General features: G+C 30.3%; 1 protein-coding gene across 1 annotated transcript; it reads left to right on the plus strand.

The window, feature by feature from the left end:
* The first annotated feature begins 2,657 nt into the window (after positions 1 to 2,657).
* On the plus strand, positions 2,658 to 17,974 carry LOC110730831 (pentatricopeptide repeat-containing protein At3g29230-like). Its single transcript, XM_021910693.1, has 2 exons — positions 2,658 to 2,698; positions 15,293 to 17,974. The coding sequence occupies exons 1-2, from the start codon at positions 2,658 to 2,660 to the stop codon at positions 17,082 to 17,084; spliced, it is 1,833 nt and encodes a 610-aa protein (XP_021766385.1). The 3' UTR covers positions 17,085 to 17,974.
* Positions 17,975 to 18,325: the final 351 nt, after the last annotated feature.

Consider the following 18,325-nt stretch of genomic DNA (forward strand, 5'->3'; position numbering starts at 1 on the left):
CACCCTACTCTATCCACTCCATTAGTCACCAAGCTACCCCATCCCATCCTATGACTACCTGAGCTAAAGATGGCATTGTAAAACCTAACCCAAAGTACTTTCACAACTTAAACACGACCACCACTACCACCATTTCCCCTATCCCAAAGGACCCGATTAGTGTTATTCGTGACCCTAATTGGAAAATTGCAATGTTAGATGAATATAATGCTCTTATTGATAATCATACATGGTATTTGGTACCTTGGCCCCGTAACGTGAATGTTATTCGTTCTATGTGGATTTTTCGCCATAAGCAAAATGCTGACGGTTCTTTTGAGAGTCATAAGGCACGTCTTGTAGATGATGGCAAGACACAGCAGCAGGGTGTTGATTGTGATGAGACTTTCATTTCGGTTGTCAAACCGGCCACTATTCGTACTATTCTCAGCATTGCATTATCTCACTCTAGGCCCATTCATCAGTTGGATGTCAGGAATGCTTTCCTCCATGGTTATCTCAATGAAACTGTTTATATGCATCAACCTATGGGTTTCCGCGACAAAAGTCGCCCTGATCATGTGTGTTTATTGCGGAAATCCCTATATGGCCTCAAACAGGCTCTCGGGCTTGGTATCAGCGATTTGTAGATTATGTCACATCTATTGGATTTTCTAACAATTAATCTGATAACTCTCTGTTTATTTACAGGCAGGGCTCTGATGTTTCTTATCTTTTACTATATGTTGATGATATCATTCTTACAACTTCTTTTGACCGTTTAAGGAAACATTTTATGGCCCTCTTGAGTACCGAATTTGCAATGAATGACAGGTTCGTTGAGCTTCTTCTTGGGTATTGTTGTCACTCGCAATGCTAATGGTATGTTCTTGTCTCAGAAACAGTATAATGCTTCTATTATTGACAGGGCTGGCATGTCCCATTGTACCCCCTGTCCTACACCTGTTGACACAAAATCCAAGCTTATTGCCTCTCATGATGCCCCATATGAGGATCCAACTAACTAAGTATAGGAGTCTTACAGGTGCTCTATAGTACCTAACTTTTACTAGACTTGACATCTCATATGCAGTTCAACAGGGATGTCTACATATGCATGATCCGCGTAATGCGCATATGGGTGATTTGAAGCGTATCATACGCTACTTACAGGGTACTTTGTCTTATGGTTTGGATTTGTATAAGTCCTCTCTTACCAAACTTGTTGCTTATACTGATGCGGATTGGGGAGGATGCCCCGACACCAGGCGATTGACATCAGTTTACTGTGTATTTTTAAGTGATAATTTGATTTCCTGGTCTTCTAAATGGGAGCCCACTTTATCAAAGTCTAGTGCCGAGGCCGAATATTGTGGGGTTGCTAATGTGGTTTCTGATTCTTGTTGGATCCGAAATTTGTTGCTTGAGCTCTATTTCCCTATTCGGACAGCAACTATTGTTTATTGTGACAATGTGAGTGCCATCTACCTCTCTGAAAATCTGGTGCAACATGAATGCACAAAACACATTGAGATGTATACATTCATTTTGTTCGTGAAAAAGTCGCTAAGGGCGAAGTACGAGTATTACATGTCCCTTCTGGTTATCAGATTGCAGACATTTTTACAAAGGGTCTTCCACGGGTTTTGTTGGACGACTTTCGTACCAGTCTTAGCGTCCGTGATTCTCTCACTACAACTACGGGGGAGTGTTAGAATATATGGCAATATATTCTTGTTTGACTTTGTATTTGGTTAGTGTATATTTCCTAGCCTAATTTGTAGCTAGTCACTAGTCAAGATTATCTCTTGTAATTTGTATATTCATACTCAAAGATAATCAATGACAAAGCAACGATTACAATCTTTGATTAGTCATTTCAAGCTCTCAGTATGGAAATATTTGCCTCTTTATCCAAGACCAAAGTTCAATTCATACAAATTCAACACAAAATGCTTTCGAAACTGGCACCAATAAAATGCTTTAGAAAGAACTTATGGAAAATAATATACAGAGTAACTCAGAACATCTACAATTTTGTAACATATGCACAAAAGATTAATGAAGAAACATCAAAGAGCATACTTAAAATTACTACGCAGTTTGCTAACAATGAGTAAGCTATACAATTATTTATTTATTTATTATTGATATACGAGTAGAATGTTATAGATTACACAATTAGATCATGTTAAGACATAGAATTAATGTACAAATCCCGAGTAAATATAGAATATACCCCCATATGGAATCGTTTAGAGGCCAAATTAACTTTAAATCGTTGGTTGGTCTAGCATATACAACCTTCGTTCTCTTTTTATTAAAGCATTAAGCATTATTTCATGCTTGTTAATTCACATTTTATAATATTATAAATATTTAAATACATATTATTAATTAAAAATAATATATAAACTCATATAAAATCAACAAGATTTCATTATTATGTTTTTTCTTAAGAATAAATAACAAAAGATGATAAAAATAAATAAAAATAAATAAATGAAGTGTATATAAATAGTACTATAGTAGAATAAGACGTTGCAGCCTAAAAAGAGAGAAGAAGTAAAGGATAGTCCACTGTATAGATCAATTCTCGTCTTTTATAAAGTCCCCACATTTAACCTAGCTTTAACGTCTTTAAGGCTAATTATTCAATCTAATGATTGTTAGCTGAAATGCGTCGTTATATCAATGTAAAAGAGCTAAAAATAGAAAGGTTTGTTTTTAAATTAAAGGATGAAAGTAAGTTTTTAACTATATCACACGATTATGTGCTTCGTCATTCGTCAATCATCCGCATGTTATTACATTTGTCTTTATTTGACTATATAAGTGAATTGAGTAGGGTGAATGTACACAACGGAAAAATAACAACCATCATTCATAATACATATTATTCTATCCGTCCCTAAATTAAAAGTCTCTTCCCTCAAGAAAAAAAAAATTAAAAATCTCTTTCTCTTTATTATGTGAGTAATAAATGTTAGAAAAAGGTTTGTATTAAGGGATGGAAGGAGACTATACTATGGAGTAGAAGTAACGCTGCCGTCGTTTCGATTTTTTTCTTTTATTGAAAGTCATTGCCAATTTAATCGCAACTTGTATATCCTTCCATAAATAAACTCGTATACTTTCTTCGTTCTTTTTTAATCGCTACATTAGGGATTTTACTTTTGTTAATGCTCATTTTATATCTTAATTTAAGTTGTAAAACGGTAAAAATTACATTTTGAGATAAATCTAACAAGATCTTAAATAACTATTAATATCTTCGTCGCTTAATACAAAACCTCTCTTGATTTTAGCGCGGGAATTAAGAAAGTTGTAAATTTTGTAAAGCTAATTATTAAAAGTATATATGTGCATGTGAGTTAGAGAGAAAGAAAACGTAGTTGGGAATAATTAAAGAGATAGAGAGAGCAAGTGTTGGGAATTGATGTTAAAAGTATAAAAAAGTAAAGGAAAAAAATGACAACTCATAAAAATAGGGTAATAATGTCAAAAATTACAACATTTAAATAGAAAGAGGCGTTGTATTTTGATTTACCCAAAAAGAAAATGAGGCTTTATATTAAGGAACGGAGGGAGTATAATTATTCCAACATATAAATCATAAAAGATAATGGGCTTGTTTGGTAAATGGTTTTTCCTTAGCTTTTTGATTGACTCTTGGCTTTTTCATTTGGTCAAACATCCAAAATTTGTGTTCGGTAAATGGCTTTTTCAGCCAGCTGAAAAGCTGGATTTTAAGCCAAAATGAAAAATCTACTTGGAGTTGCTTTTGGCTACCTAAGTTACTAATAACATCCAACAACCAAGTTTACCAAATATGCTTTTAGACTAATAAACGGTCAAATAGCCAACAAAAAAACCAATATAAACAGTCAGTCAAACTAGCCAATCAAAGTAACCGATAGCCAACAGCCAATTACCAAACAATGCCAATAAGAAAGTATTGCTAATAAGACAACTTTTCATAAACAACCTAGGAGGCTAGGACAAATAGTATATTTTAAAAGTGGAGGAGTTAAAAAAGTTTCTCAAACATTTGTAAAATCCTCACAGTGACACATTCCATCATCAATCATCATAAAATGTACTACAACTTATAACGCAATTATGTACCTTTGGGAATATTGGGACTAAGTTGCTAAAAGCAGCTTATCACTTTCATATCATATCCACTTTATAAGTTCTAAGCAAGTAAGCACTTAATTTGACGCAAGTCTTTAGAAGATGAACTTCTTTCAATGATTCCGCCGCTCATAATTAACATGTCTTTTCTAGCCAATAATTCAAACAAGATATGCATGAAGTTAAATTTGCGATTATCAACTTATCACTCCTCGAGGTCTTTTAGTACAATTTTAAAACACTTTAGTTACTTGATGATGATGATGATAAATAAAAAGTTAATGGTAATGGTAAATTGGTAATAAAAGGATCTATTTGTAAGGCTCCGTTCATTTCATCATACAAAATTCTTCTCTACAAAAATAATTTTAGATTAGTACTATGTAATTTCAGTTCAATAAGATTAATTTTAGTTCAGTAAAAATTGGTAACTTTAAAGTATAAATATTTTAGAGGATCAATAAAAATAATTTAAGTTCAGCAAAATAATTTCAGTTTTGTGAATATAACTTTAGTTCAGTAAAAATAATTTCAGTTTCGTAATAGTAATATCAGTTCAATAAAAAAAAGTAATTTTTTTTTTGTGATTCTTAGAGAGCCTCAAGGGCGGGGATGATGAGAATCGATTTCGGGATCTCATGGAATCAGGAGGGAAGTTCTAACCATTTGAACAATCCCTCACTCTCTCAAAAAAAAAAAAAAAAAAAGGTGAAGTGAATAGGGCCTAAATTTGTTATGAACTTTATAAGAAATATAAATGGTGATAACGAAACTTTTTCTTTGAAAAAAAAAGGTAGCATTATTTACTTCACCTTTTTTTTGGCAGAATAATGAAATTATTTTTATTAAACTGAAGTTATTTTTTATGAACATAAATTATTTTTACTTAACTATAATTAATTTTACTGCACTGAAATTGTATTTGCTGAACTGAAATTATATTAATCGATTCTCTAATATATTTTTATAAAGTTATTAATTTTTACTCAATTGAGATTATTTTTTACTGAAATAATAATATTTATTGAACTGAAATATTTATTGAATTAAAATTAATATTACTGAATATTATTTTTATAAGGAGAACTGAACATGACCTATGTAGATATTTTGTTCATTTTCTGTAAAACTCAATTTCGCCTCTAAATTTAAAATGAATGGAATTGTAAGAAGGAAAATATTAATGATAGTTAGGCTATGACCCTCAATAAAGATATTATGAATATTTCCCCTAAAAAATGGTAAACATAAATTCAGCTCAATAAACATAAAATTAATTTAAAATCTCCTAGTACATCTCTCGCACATAATTTATATTTAATAGATATTGCACAATGGTCTGGTACATCTCTCGCCCATATCACTAGCTAGATTATTCAGCCTTTTAAGGGAGACTCTCTAACGATTCATTGTGATCAAGAGAATGAATTTCAATTGATATATTTGAAAACTTGATAACCTTTGTAATCCAGAATTCTTTATCGACGAATCAATTATAATCATATACATAATTCCATAAGAGGAACAAACAACTACATCAACGACGGTCAACAACTCCACCATAGAAGATATTTATATGAGTAAGGGCATGTTCTCTTACGTTGAAATTCAGTTCAGTTCAGTTCAGTTCAATTCAATTCAGTTTAGCTCAGCTCAGTTCAGTTCAGTTCAGTTCAGTTCAGCTCAGCTCAGCTCCTAATTTCCTTCTCTTATAAAATATTCATTTCAGTTCACTTCAGTTCAGCTCAATTCAGTTCAGTTCAGTTCAGTTCAGTTCAGCTGAGTTCAGTTAATGAGAACAGACCCTAAGACAATCTATGTATGTAAGTGACTAAAATATATAATTGATAGGCAATGATTATTTTTACTTAACTAAATTTATTTTTATTAAAATAAAATTATTTTTGCTTAACTTAAATTAACTTTATTAAATTGAAAATATTTTGTATTTTTATTGACCTGAAATTATTTTAAATGATTTTTTTATTAATATTTCCTTGAATTTAATTTGTTTTTTAAATTTACTGGTTTTTATTTATTTAATCAAAAAATTATTTTATTGAACTGAATTTTTTGCTAATTTGAACTTATTTTTACTGTTAATAAATTAAAATTATTTTTATTAAATAGTACTCCCTCCGTTTCATAATGTTAGTCCCATATGGAATCAATCACATAAAATAAGAAAACAAATATATTTGGAATCTAACATTAAAGTACAACAGATTTCATAATTAGTTTACCTTATTTAACTTTTTTTATTTTTCATTAGGAAAGCACAAGTCATAATTGCATAATTTAAGGTAAAAATTTCCCTACTTAGAGTTATGTCATCAATCCACAATCAATTAAAGTAAAAAAAAAAATAAAGTATATTCAATATGGGTAAAAATTTTTGAAACGCCCAAAATAGTATATGGGACTAACATTATGAAACGGAGGGAATACTTCGTATTGAGTATTAATGTAAGGTAAGTAGTAAAAAGGGGAAAAAACTATTTCTATTACAGAGTACTTTTTAAATTTCATTTTATTGAGTAGGACAGTCAACTTTTCCATTTTTGGTGCCATTCTATGTATTCTTCCCAAAATTGAAAATCTAGCATTTTTTCCCAATTAAGGGATTGAACGTTTCCATCAAAAATTTAAAAAGATCATTGGGAGATTGTATTAATCTATGGTGATCCACGGAGAGTCGGAGAGATGGAGACATAAACTTAAAAATCATATCTTTGATCCATGATTCAACGTTATCGAAGCTTCCTTGATTTGATTTAATTTTGAATGAAACAAAATGTCCCCATAATATAATTAAGCTTTAAGTTTTGTACTCCATACCATAAATTAATTTATACTTCATACATCTACTAGTATAATAAAAGTGAAATTAAGAATAAAACATGTTATCTTCGTCAAAAAAAAAAATTAAAAAAAATAATAATAATAAAACATGTTATCTTGTGGTGAACATCTTTACTGTCAAAATTCAATATTTTTTAAACACTGTAATTTTATTTTTATCTATATATTCAACTACCATATTTTTGTATATATATGCATCTAGTCAAATATTCTTTCATATCCTCCATATATTGTATATAAGCTATATTATATATAAAATTTTAGTTTAAATAATTAAAGAATTATACTCCGTATTAGAAACACATTCATACCATGATTAATCCTCTAATCAATTTTTTATATATAATTTTTGTAGTCATATTATGTATAACAATTTTATTGTATCTTTAAGATTTTGTATCATAAGAAAGAAAAAAATTGATTTGGTCAAAAAAATGTAACTAGAAGGATATATATATAGGTGGAAAATGTAACTTTGATTTCTTTTGTATTGAAATAGATTAATTTTTTTTTTTTGTGAAATAAAACTATTCCTTTCATCCTTTGTACAAAAAACTTTGATAACCGTGTATGACACATGACTTTAGTTAGTTTTTGTGTAATAAAAAATAGCTTACAACGGGGAAGATATAATGATATACATAAATCTTAGGGTACCTAAAAATAGACTTAAAGCCTGTTCTCGTACGCTTATTTTCAGCTCAGTTCAGTTCAATTTAGCTCTAATAAGTTTAGTTCAGTTCAGCTCCTAATTTTCTTCTCTTATAAAATATTCATTTCACTTCACTTCAATTCAGTTCAGTCAATGAGAACATTATGCCCTTACTTGAAATTTTTTTTTTTTTTAGGAATGTAAATTCTAATTTTAGTTGAGTATTAAAAGTGAAATAATGAATACTTCCTCTGTTCTTTTTTACTTGACCTGTTTCTTTTATCACGCTTGTCAATGCAAAACTTTAACGGTCAATAACTTTAATTCTCCATAATTAAAAAATATAAAAGTTATATATTATGATAGTACTTATTGAGACGAATTCAAAATGATCCAACATAGATATGTTTTGCCTTACATATTATTCACAAAACACGGTCAAAGGAGGGGTGGTGAATAGTGTAAAAGTCAAAGCGGGTCAAGTAAAAAAGAACGGAGGAAGTAGTTATAAAATATATACCCATTTGACTATCAACTATTGACATTATATATATATTACACTTTATTGATAAAACTTACCCAATTAGACAAAAAGTTACCCTAAATTCAATAAAAGTTAACTCGACGTACAATAATATTACTGCATCGGATGTATATAAAAGTTTTTGCAATATTTTTACACTATTTTTTTATTTGTTATTTAATTAAATTAAATTGTTTTATCAAGTGTAAAAATTATTCAGCCTTGTTCTCTTATTCAAATACTATTCAATTAAAAAACAATTCAGTATGGGAAATTTAATTTTTAATTAGCAAACTTTAGTATTATAAATAAACAATTTTAGTGAAAATCAGTAAAAATAAATAATTAGTATAATAATTAAAGTTCAGCTAAAATATTTGAATTTCTGCAAAATAATTTTAGTTAATTAAAAATAATTTTATTACAACAAAAATAAGGTGAAGATAACAAAGCCTTATCTAAATGACATTAACTTTTTTTTAGGGCTTTAAATATTAGCCAAACTAACAAGCTTACAATTGTAATTAGCTCGAGTTTTATTTGCTTATAAACTCCATATTCCTCCCTCTTTATTAAAATTAGGTTAGGTCCTATGCCATGCACAGTAACTTTCAATAACTATTCTTTAATTAACATTATATTTAGTTATAAAAAATTAAATATGGCTAAGTTATTAATTTGTAAAATGAATTTATTATGGAAATTCTATTATTAGCAAAATAGATATTTTAAAATGCGTATGTATGTATATTTATATATATTTCACCAACAATTTATACCGTTTCGTTTTATTAACCAAATAAAAATCTTAACAATATGTATTTAACCCGTAAATAGTTTTTTTTTTTTTTTGCACACTATTATTCATTCCCTCTTATGTGCTTTGTATTTTTTTTCTCAATAAACAACTGACTTAAAATATTTTTTTCATATTTTTCTTGACAAACTATTTTTTTGTTTGTTTGTTTTTTTTTTTTTTGAAAGACCTAGCAAGCTTTTTCATACATAATTAAATACTTAAATTTTTTTGTAAAAAAAAAAAATCCTTGTTTTATTAGTGCTAAATTAGTACGTAACTCTACATATGTCATAATAAATTATGTTAAGAAGTTTATTGGTATCAATATATATTTAGAAGGATACATTAAATCTTTAAATCATTTTTTTTTAAGGAAAATCTTTTGTGATCTTTATTTATGTATAAGATTTATTTCCTACATAGATATTTAAAAAAAAAAAAAACAAAACTAAGGGACACATTAGAAAATGACACGTGTCGTCACTGTTGGTGTGTCTTTTAGTATATACTAGATTAGCACCTGTGCGATGCACGAATATTATAAAAATAAGGAAAAAGATACATGCAACCCTAGGGGTTGCTTATAAGAAGCTAACATGAAAAGAATAAACAATAAATAGACATTTATTACACCAATTTATCGATAATTCTCAACTTAATACCAAAAAAGGAAGTATGTTAAATTCTTATATGCAGCCCTTAGCATTATCCTAAAAAAAATTATAATTGTTTACATTTTCAAATCATATTATCACTAAAAATATGTAAAATCTTTGTTTTAACATCAACAAAACTGCAAAGATTAAAATAATTTTTCAAAAGAAAATTTATGTCTACAACAAAATTTAGTGGACTTTGTAATTAGAAAGAGTAATCACATAAATACATGGTTAATATTTACTCTCTTTAAGATTATCTATATGTAACAATTTTTTTTAGAGGGAATATACTTAATGTATTGTATAAAAGTATTTTGTAGTTAATATTAGCTTTTCTAAAATTTAACAAAAAAATTAAAATTAAAAAGTAAAGAAAATTGGAAGAGAAAAAAAAAAGTTTAGGCGGGAAAAAAATTGAAGGAGAAGCTGACACGTGTACAATTTGAAAAAAAAATATTATATGAGCGGTTGTTATTTTAAGAAAAACAAAAAAATTAAAATCTCGTACGATGCACGGTTTAAATGATTAAAAACTTACTTGTATGTGTGTAATATAAATATTTTAAGAAAAACATAATAAATCGTGATCAATCCCTTTATAGTTAGATTAATTAAGCTAAAAAATATTCTAGCTAACTTCATAGTTATAATAAATTTTTGATAATGTTAGCATTCGTTTTTGATTCATTATTATAGAAAATTTGAAGAATTAATAAAATCCAAACTCTACTATCACTAATAAATTGTGTAATTCGTCATTTAGTCATTAAAGCTTTTAGAAAAATTTATAGTTAATCAATAATTTTCAAACATTAGCTTTATTTTGAAAAAAGGAAAAAAAACGAAAAAAAAAGAGAGAATGATATGTCACAAATAGCTTAGGAGGGAAAAAATTTTATAAGAAGATGACACATGTACAATGGTAATGTTAGCGGTAATTACTTAGTATTAGTTATAGATAGATTATAGATAGTTATTGATAAGGAAAATGATAAACATGTATAAGCAGCTAAATAAGGAAATATTGAAGATAAATTAACATTAATTACACAGATTTGCGGGTGATTTTGTTATGAATTCACAACTTAATTCCATTTCAGGAAGTATATTTATTGTTTATACATAGCCCTAAGGGCTACATATATTATTATCCTTAAAATAAATGCCCTATTTTATCTTTTTGCATTATTCACATAATTACTTTTTTTTTTTACAAAAAATTCAAATAATTTACTTTGACTATTATTAATTATTAATCATAAGAAAACATATACATAGTCATGCAATTACATATTGAAATTGTCTTAAACTCTTAATGTATAATTTTCAAATATCAACTTAAAAAAAAAAAAAAAAAAAACTTTAGTTATCGATAATTAAAGTTATTATGATCAATTATGTATTGGCATTAAATTGACATAGCAATTAAATTGAGATATTTATTTTGAAGCAAAGTTAGTAAAATTATTTATGGCTTTCCTAATGTAATACTTCCTCTGTTCTTTTTTACTTGACCTGTTTCTTTTATCACTCTTGCCAATGCAAAACTTTTATGATTAATAACTTTAATTCTCCATAAGTAAAAATTATAAAAGTTATATATTATGATAGAACTTCTTGAGACAAATTCAAAAATATCCAACATGAACATGTTTTCCTTACAAATTATTCATAAAAGATGATCAAAGAGGAGTGGTGAATAGTATAAAAGTCAAAGTAGGTCAAGTAAAAAAGAACGGAGGAAGTAAGATTTACCCAAATGCTCTTTTTAGTTGGTCAATAATCGACATGTTACTATACATCTTGAGTCTTGACCATGGTATATGAAGTACGAGTAATAAAATGATTATACACTTGGAAAAGGAAAGGTCCACCACCAGCCATCATATATTGAATGCAATCATATACCTTTCGGACTAAGTTATTTCTTTTGTACTTGATGCAATCATTTTACAAAAATGTCATATCAACTCGTGTAAACTTTCTACTAGAATTGTGCTATTGTTCAAAAGCACAAGTCCATTCAAAGATTTTGGCTAATTCATTTGCACTTTCTACTAATAATTCAAGCGTGCATGGAATTTAATAACTTCGCTATTTTCAATCGTTATCACTATCTTTTTATTCTATTTCAATCATATTTTACCAATGTGAACATTGAATTTATTACGGAGCATACATTAGACTAGTGTACTCCAATGAACGATTTTAAATAATAAATTAATATTAATTTTATTTTCTGAGATACTTCTCTATAAACTACTTGATTTTGTAACAAATAGAGTTAAGTATAAGAATGGGGACTAAGTTTTTAGTTTTTTCTCCTTTTGGGACCTTAGTTTTTTTATTTCACCTTTTGGGACCTCTAGTTAATAATCCGGCAAACTAACCTAAGTTTAACTCACCGGAGCAAAAACTTAATCCCTTCATTGAATTTATGTACCTTTTATTAAATTTCTTGTAAAAAACCTTAGTCCCTTAACTTAATACATGGCAATTCCAAAAACATAGGTTCTTATAATTTTTTCTCCGTGCTCGGATTTTATTTTTACACCATAAGGTTTTGTTTTAAGGTTTAAAGTGATTTATGTTCTTGATAACTTCATTTTTTTTTTCTTTTGATTTGATTGGTTTTATTTTCTTGATGGGTTGATTATATATGCAATTTTTTTTGTATGTTTTTATGCTCTTCAATTTATTATATGATACAAATATTTGATTTGTACGTGTTCAACTTAGAAAATTGATTTTTTTTTTACGGAGTATTATATACGCGTATATAAAAAGAGTTTATTAGAGCTCGTTTTGTGTAGTTTAATTCCTTAAAATATTCAAAAAAAAAAATTAAAAGTTTTTTTTTTTTGTTCCAGATTTAAAATTAACAAATTGGCATAGGTATGATTAACTTTATAATCAGTGTTATTTCATATTCTTATGAACATCATTAAATATTGAAATTGAATAATGACAATAATGAAAGTGGAAGCGTTAATAAAAATATAAACTTAGTCCCTCACGTTTTATAAATTAAGGAAGTAAAAGTAGTAATAATTACAATGCTAGGATTACACTTTCTCGTATTTTCCACTTGTATGTGGGTTTGGGGTGTGGAAATGCTAATTTACCCTTTGTGATTTTATTGGATATGAAATCAGTTCATCGTACAAGAGATTTCCCATATTGATGTGGCTCAAATGTCCCTAAAATAATCACTTAAATTGGTGGAGAATTGAGTAATTGGAGGAGTGTTGTTAAGTGTGGAAATACAAATTTACCTTTTACTTTTTAGGGGACTAAGTTTTTTAATAGGGGACTATGTTTTTTTAACTAAAGGACTATGTTTTTTTTAACTCATCTTAGTTACTTTTTGGCCGGAAAGTGGACTCTAGGTCCCAGACGGTGGAAAAAAAAAACTTAGGTCTCAAAATGTGAAAAAATTAAAAACTTAAACCCCAATGTTATACTTAACTCGTAACAAATAACACAACTCAAAGTATGAAAAGTATTATTCACGAGGATCATGCATGAGTAAAAACACTTACCTAATGAGTAATGAACTGCATGCAAATTAAGTGCCAATGATTCTATGTAGTTTCGCATCAAATTTTAGATCTTTGTTTACTTTTGGTTTAATCAAGTTGATTTGCAATCTATGGCTATTTTAGCTTACAAAAAATCTCAAAATTATAACATTTATACACGGATAAACTCTTTATTTTAAGGTTGTATATTGTGTGTTGAAACGTAGATATGAAGGAATGCAAAGTTATCATGTATTTAGCTTACTACAACAATGACCGGGTAGCTTTTATAACACCCGACGAAATAACCCTTTCAATATTGACGGAGTAACTCTTATAACACTGACGACGTAAACCTAAGAATTTGTGTTGTATACTTGATTTTTTTTTTTTTAAAGTTTGAAAATAATTTTAATTTACTAAAAATAGTTTCAGTGCAATAAAAATCAGTAAAAAAAATATATTTTTTTGGTGTTTAAAGAGCCACATGAGCGGGGGTGAGAATCAATCCCAAGATCTCCTAGAATCGGGAGGAAAGCTCTAATCACCTGAGCTATCCATCACTATCATAATAAAAAAAATCGTAATTTCAAAGAGAAAATATAAAAAAGAATTAGTTAAAATAAGTTATAATTAGTAAAATTTAATATTAATCTAGCAAAAATGATTTTAGATTTACAAAATTAATTTCACTTCAATAAACACAACGCTGGTACAACAAATATAACGTGAAGAGAACAAGAGGATCCATATACGGTTTCTCATTTGGAAGGTTTTTCTAGCCTTCGTTGCTAACTTTTTTTTATTTTCCACTCTTCTTCCTTTTTTCTCATTCTCTTTTCTTCTGGGTCTCACTTACAAATAAAGATGGGCATCGTACCATGTCGTGTCAAGTTTTGGCACACCCCAGCCCACGACAAGCACGACCCATGTGTCTAGCAGGCCGTGTCGTGTCGGGCTGCGGGCCACCACGATTTTTAAATTTTTAATTATATATATATATGCCAAGTTTTGGCACACCCTAGCCCACGGCAAGCACGACCCATGTGTCTAGTAGGCCGTGTCGTGTCGGGCTGCGGGCCACCACGATTTTTAAATTTTTAATTATATATATATATATATATATATTATAAAAATAACTTGCCGGCTTGCCGACAACCGTGCCTGTGCTGTGTCAATTTTCAACATTTGTGTTCACGGCACGCCCCGTGCCGAAGTCGCGTCGGGCCCGTGTCGCCCGCGTGCCGGCACGGTCGTGCCCATCTTTACTTACAAATCTTTGTAGGGCCTTCCATTAATGCTCTTACCGATAGTTAGGCACAAAAACGTTTAATTGCTTTCAATAAATAGATATCATCCTTTAAATGATAGTTAATTTTATTGTTTAGTTTCTTTATTTGTTCGTCTGACCGAGATTGATTATCTAGAGTTTCAAAATCTCCATAAGTATTTAGATGACCACACGAGTATTTTCACTCAAATGACTATGCACGAGTGGATTTTAAACCGGATTAGTGCTAACTTGCTTATTATTTTATCAAGACAATTTTTGATCGAAACTACGATGTGATAAGTATGAGTTTAGGCACACGTATTGAAATTTTAAATTTCTTAGGATTTTTTTCTCTCTGACTTGACTATTTTTTATCGATGAAATCCTTTTTCTTTTTGTAAAAAAAAATAATAATAAAAATTAAATTTTAAAGAAGAAGACCTAATTCAAAATTTTGGGAGAAATTTTAAAATTTAGTCACTCAACCCAACTGGTAAATTTTGGACAAGCCAGATTGCACCCTAGATTTGACCCACTTATTTTTTGTTTCTTCAAGTCAGACAGTTTCGGAATTTGGGCCATTTTCAAGACCCAATTTAATATGGGGTCGATTTTCAGAATATTGATATCATTAAAATTGCAATTCAGACCCAAATAGCAGGAATGCCCAATATATTGGGCTTTTTTATATTGGGCCTCTCTAACCAACAATATCATTACTATTCATTTTTTCACAACATATTCAAAATTCAGAATTCCTTTAGAATCTTCACATCTCCATTCTCCACCATCACCACCACCGGAAACCGCCACCATTACCACCTTCCTCCGGTCAACTTCTTCGCACCACCGGAAAAGTTTCTTCCTTTATTTTTATTCATTTAAAGAATTGCTCTGGCTGTAGTTCAAAAGCCACTGCACATTCTTTTAGAGCAGAAATTCATCTCTTTATTACAATCATGTAAAACCATTAATCATCTTTATCAAGTTCAAGCTCAAATTTTTGTTCATGGATTAGATCAAAGTTACTATGTAGTCCCCAAAATTATTGCGAGAAGTTCGTTGTTGAAGCATGTTAGTAATGCACGCCAGCTGTTTGATAAAATGCCTGAACCAGATGATGTGATTTATAATGTTATGTTTAAAGGGTACTGTCAAAATGGGATGCACAATGAAGTTATTTCTTTGTTTGGGAAAATGATGGGTTCTTGTGTTAAGCCAAGTTGTTATACTTTTCCTATGATTTTGAAGTCTTGTGGAAAGTTGTCTGCTTTGTGTGAGGGTGAGCAAGTTCATTCTGTTGTGTTGAAAAATGGGTTTAAGAGAAACCCTTTTGTGGGTAATACGTTGATTGAGATGTACTCGGGTTCCGGTGAAGTTCAACGAGCGTTTAAGGTGTTTGAGGAAATACCATTGAGAAATGTTGTTAGTTGCACTAATATGATCAGTGGGTTTATTTTATCTGGGGATATGAAATTAGCTAGAGAGCTTTTTGACTTGGCTGTTGACAGAGATGTTGTGTTATGGAATACTATAATATCTGGATATATTGATGCTGGGGATACGGAGAATGCATATAAGCTCTTTGATGTGATGCCACATAAGGATACGATGATGTGGAATACTATGTTGAATGGGAATGCGAACAGTGGGAATGCCGATGCTTGTGAGGAGTTGTTTGAAGTGATGCCAAAGAGAAATGTTTTTTCTTGGAATGGATTGATTGGTGTTTATGCAAATCATGGTTGTTTCGTTGAAGTTTTGACTACTTTCAATCGAATGCTGTCTGAAGCTGAGGTGCTTCCGAATCATGTAACCTTGGCTACCATATTGGCTGCTTGTGCACGATCGGGTGCACTTGATTTAGGAATGTGGGTGCATGTTTATGCCCAGCGCATAGGATATAAAGGACATATTTCTGTCGAAAATGCTTTGATGGACATGTATGCAAAATGTGGACGAATAGAAATTGCTAAAGATGTGTTCAATGGCTTGGTTAAAAGAGATTTGGTATCTTGGAATACCATTATTGGTGGTTTAGCAATGCATGGTCATGCCTCAGATGCCTTAGCTTTATTTGATGAGATGAAAAATGCTGGGGTACAACCTGACGGAGTCACCTTTGTGGGTGTTCTTTGTGCCTGTACTCATATTGGTTATATTGATGAGGGTCTGGCTTATTTTCAGAGCATGTCTGATTATTCCATAAGCCCTCAGATTGAGCACTATGGTTGTCTGGTTGATTTATATGCCCGATCAGGTCATCTGGCCGAGGCTCTTAATTTAGTAAAAATGATGCCCTTGAAGGCAGATTCTGTCATATGGTCCTGTTTGCTAGGGGCCTCTAGGGTTTACAAAAATATGGAGATGGCTAAGCTGGCTCTCAAACATCTGATTGAGCTTGAACCAGGGAATCCGTTAAACTACCTTACATCATCAAACATTTATGGAGATGCTGGGAAATGGGATAATGTGTCGGAGCTTAAAGTTGCTATGAGGGATACTAGATTTCAGAAAAAGCCAGGTTATAGCATGATAGAGATTCATGACAAAGCAGTCGAATTCTATTCATCAGATCACAGGCATCCCGAGATGGCACAAATATATGTATGCTTGAGAAATTTATCTAAGATTATACAGTCACTAGGATTCCGACCTGAAGATTTGAACCTTGATTAGGAAGGCTTGATTTAACTGGGCATGTTATGATAGACGGGGAAAAGGAGTTTGATTGAGTCTGCCACATATTAGCTAGTTTTCCAAGCTCAACTTCATAACTCTTTTTTAAAACATTCTCGAGGAGATTTCAGAATACAGTATTTTTCATATGAGCATGGGTGCATGGCATAATGTATACATGATCGATCATTGACATTGATGATGGTAAAGTGTTTATCGTTATTCTTATAACTGCATCCTGGTCAAGAAAAAAAAAATCTGATACAGTGCCCAATTATCAAATCTGGTGCTAAGCATATAGCAACTTTGATGTACACTGATTGCATATTGGTCTTAACTACTACATACGGAGTACTACGTATTTTGAAGCAAAGGCATGTAACAATGTAACATATTAAACTTGGAAAATTCTGCTCCAGGAATGCTGAGCATCTACTGTAATTCGAACTACAATTTCTCAGTATAAATCAATGGTCAGATGCTAACTTCTTTGCTATTTTTTATCTAGATGCGTCTTTGCTATTCTCTGACTTTTTTGTTGTGAAAATTTACCAAACATAATCTATTCAACATACCTATAACCTATCGCTTCATGAAGCTAAAGAACCTCCCTTCTCCAGGCCATCATCACTTTGTGTCTTTGTGATAGTCCCTTTCCGGTCTCTTCTTTCCCACACCTCTCTTCAAACCATGCTTCCTGGATGATTTAACGCCTCAAACTCCTCTTTGTACCGCAGTTCACCCTAAACGATGGAGACCTCCAAACCATCCTAACTCATCCTCTGCCACTCCAACAATCCCTTTGCAAATAAATTTTTAGTTTCGATCTTCAATATATACTCCCGTAGTTCATAATAGAAAGGGGTTTTAGGAAGGTGGTTGCTAATTGGAAACGAAAAATTTACTTCAAGGCAAATATGTAGCTCTTTTCTTCAATCATTGCAGTTGCAAGGCAGTGCTTTAATTATTAGAAATAGACGAGAGCATTTTGTACCCCCACAATCTCAAATATGATAGCAATATAGCATAGATCATAGTACAATATGAATGAGGCTTTTAGTGGCTACATTTGATCATACTAGAGGACATAAGAAAGGATTGATGGAGAGAATGCATACGGAAAAAAAATTATCGGTAAAAAAGCATACTAATATGTCCAAGAATTCGTACTATTAAACAGGCAAAAGAGTTTTACTAATATAAGAAAATGAGTTATTTTTTAGGATGGACTCTTTTCACAT

This window comes from Chenopodium quinoa, unplaced genomic scaffold (assembly GCF_001683475.1).
Source record: "Chenopodium quinoa cultivar QQ74 unplaced genomic scaffold, ASM168347v1, whole genome shotgun sequence".
In the NCBI taxonomy this organism is placed as follows: domain Eukaryota; kingdom Viridiplantae; phylum Streptophyta; class Magnoliopsida; order Caryophyllales; family Amaranthaceae; genus Chenopodium; species Chenopodium quinoa.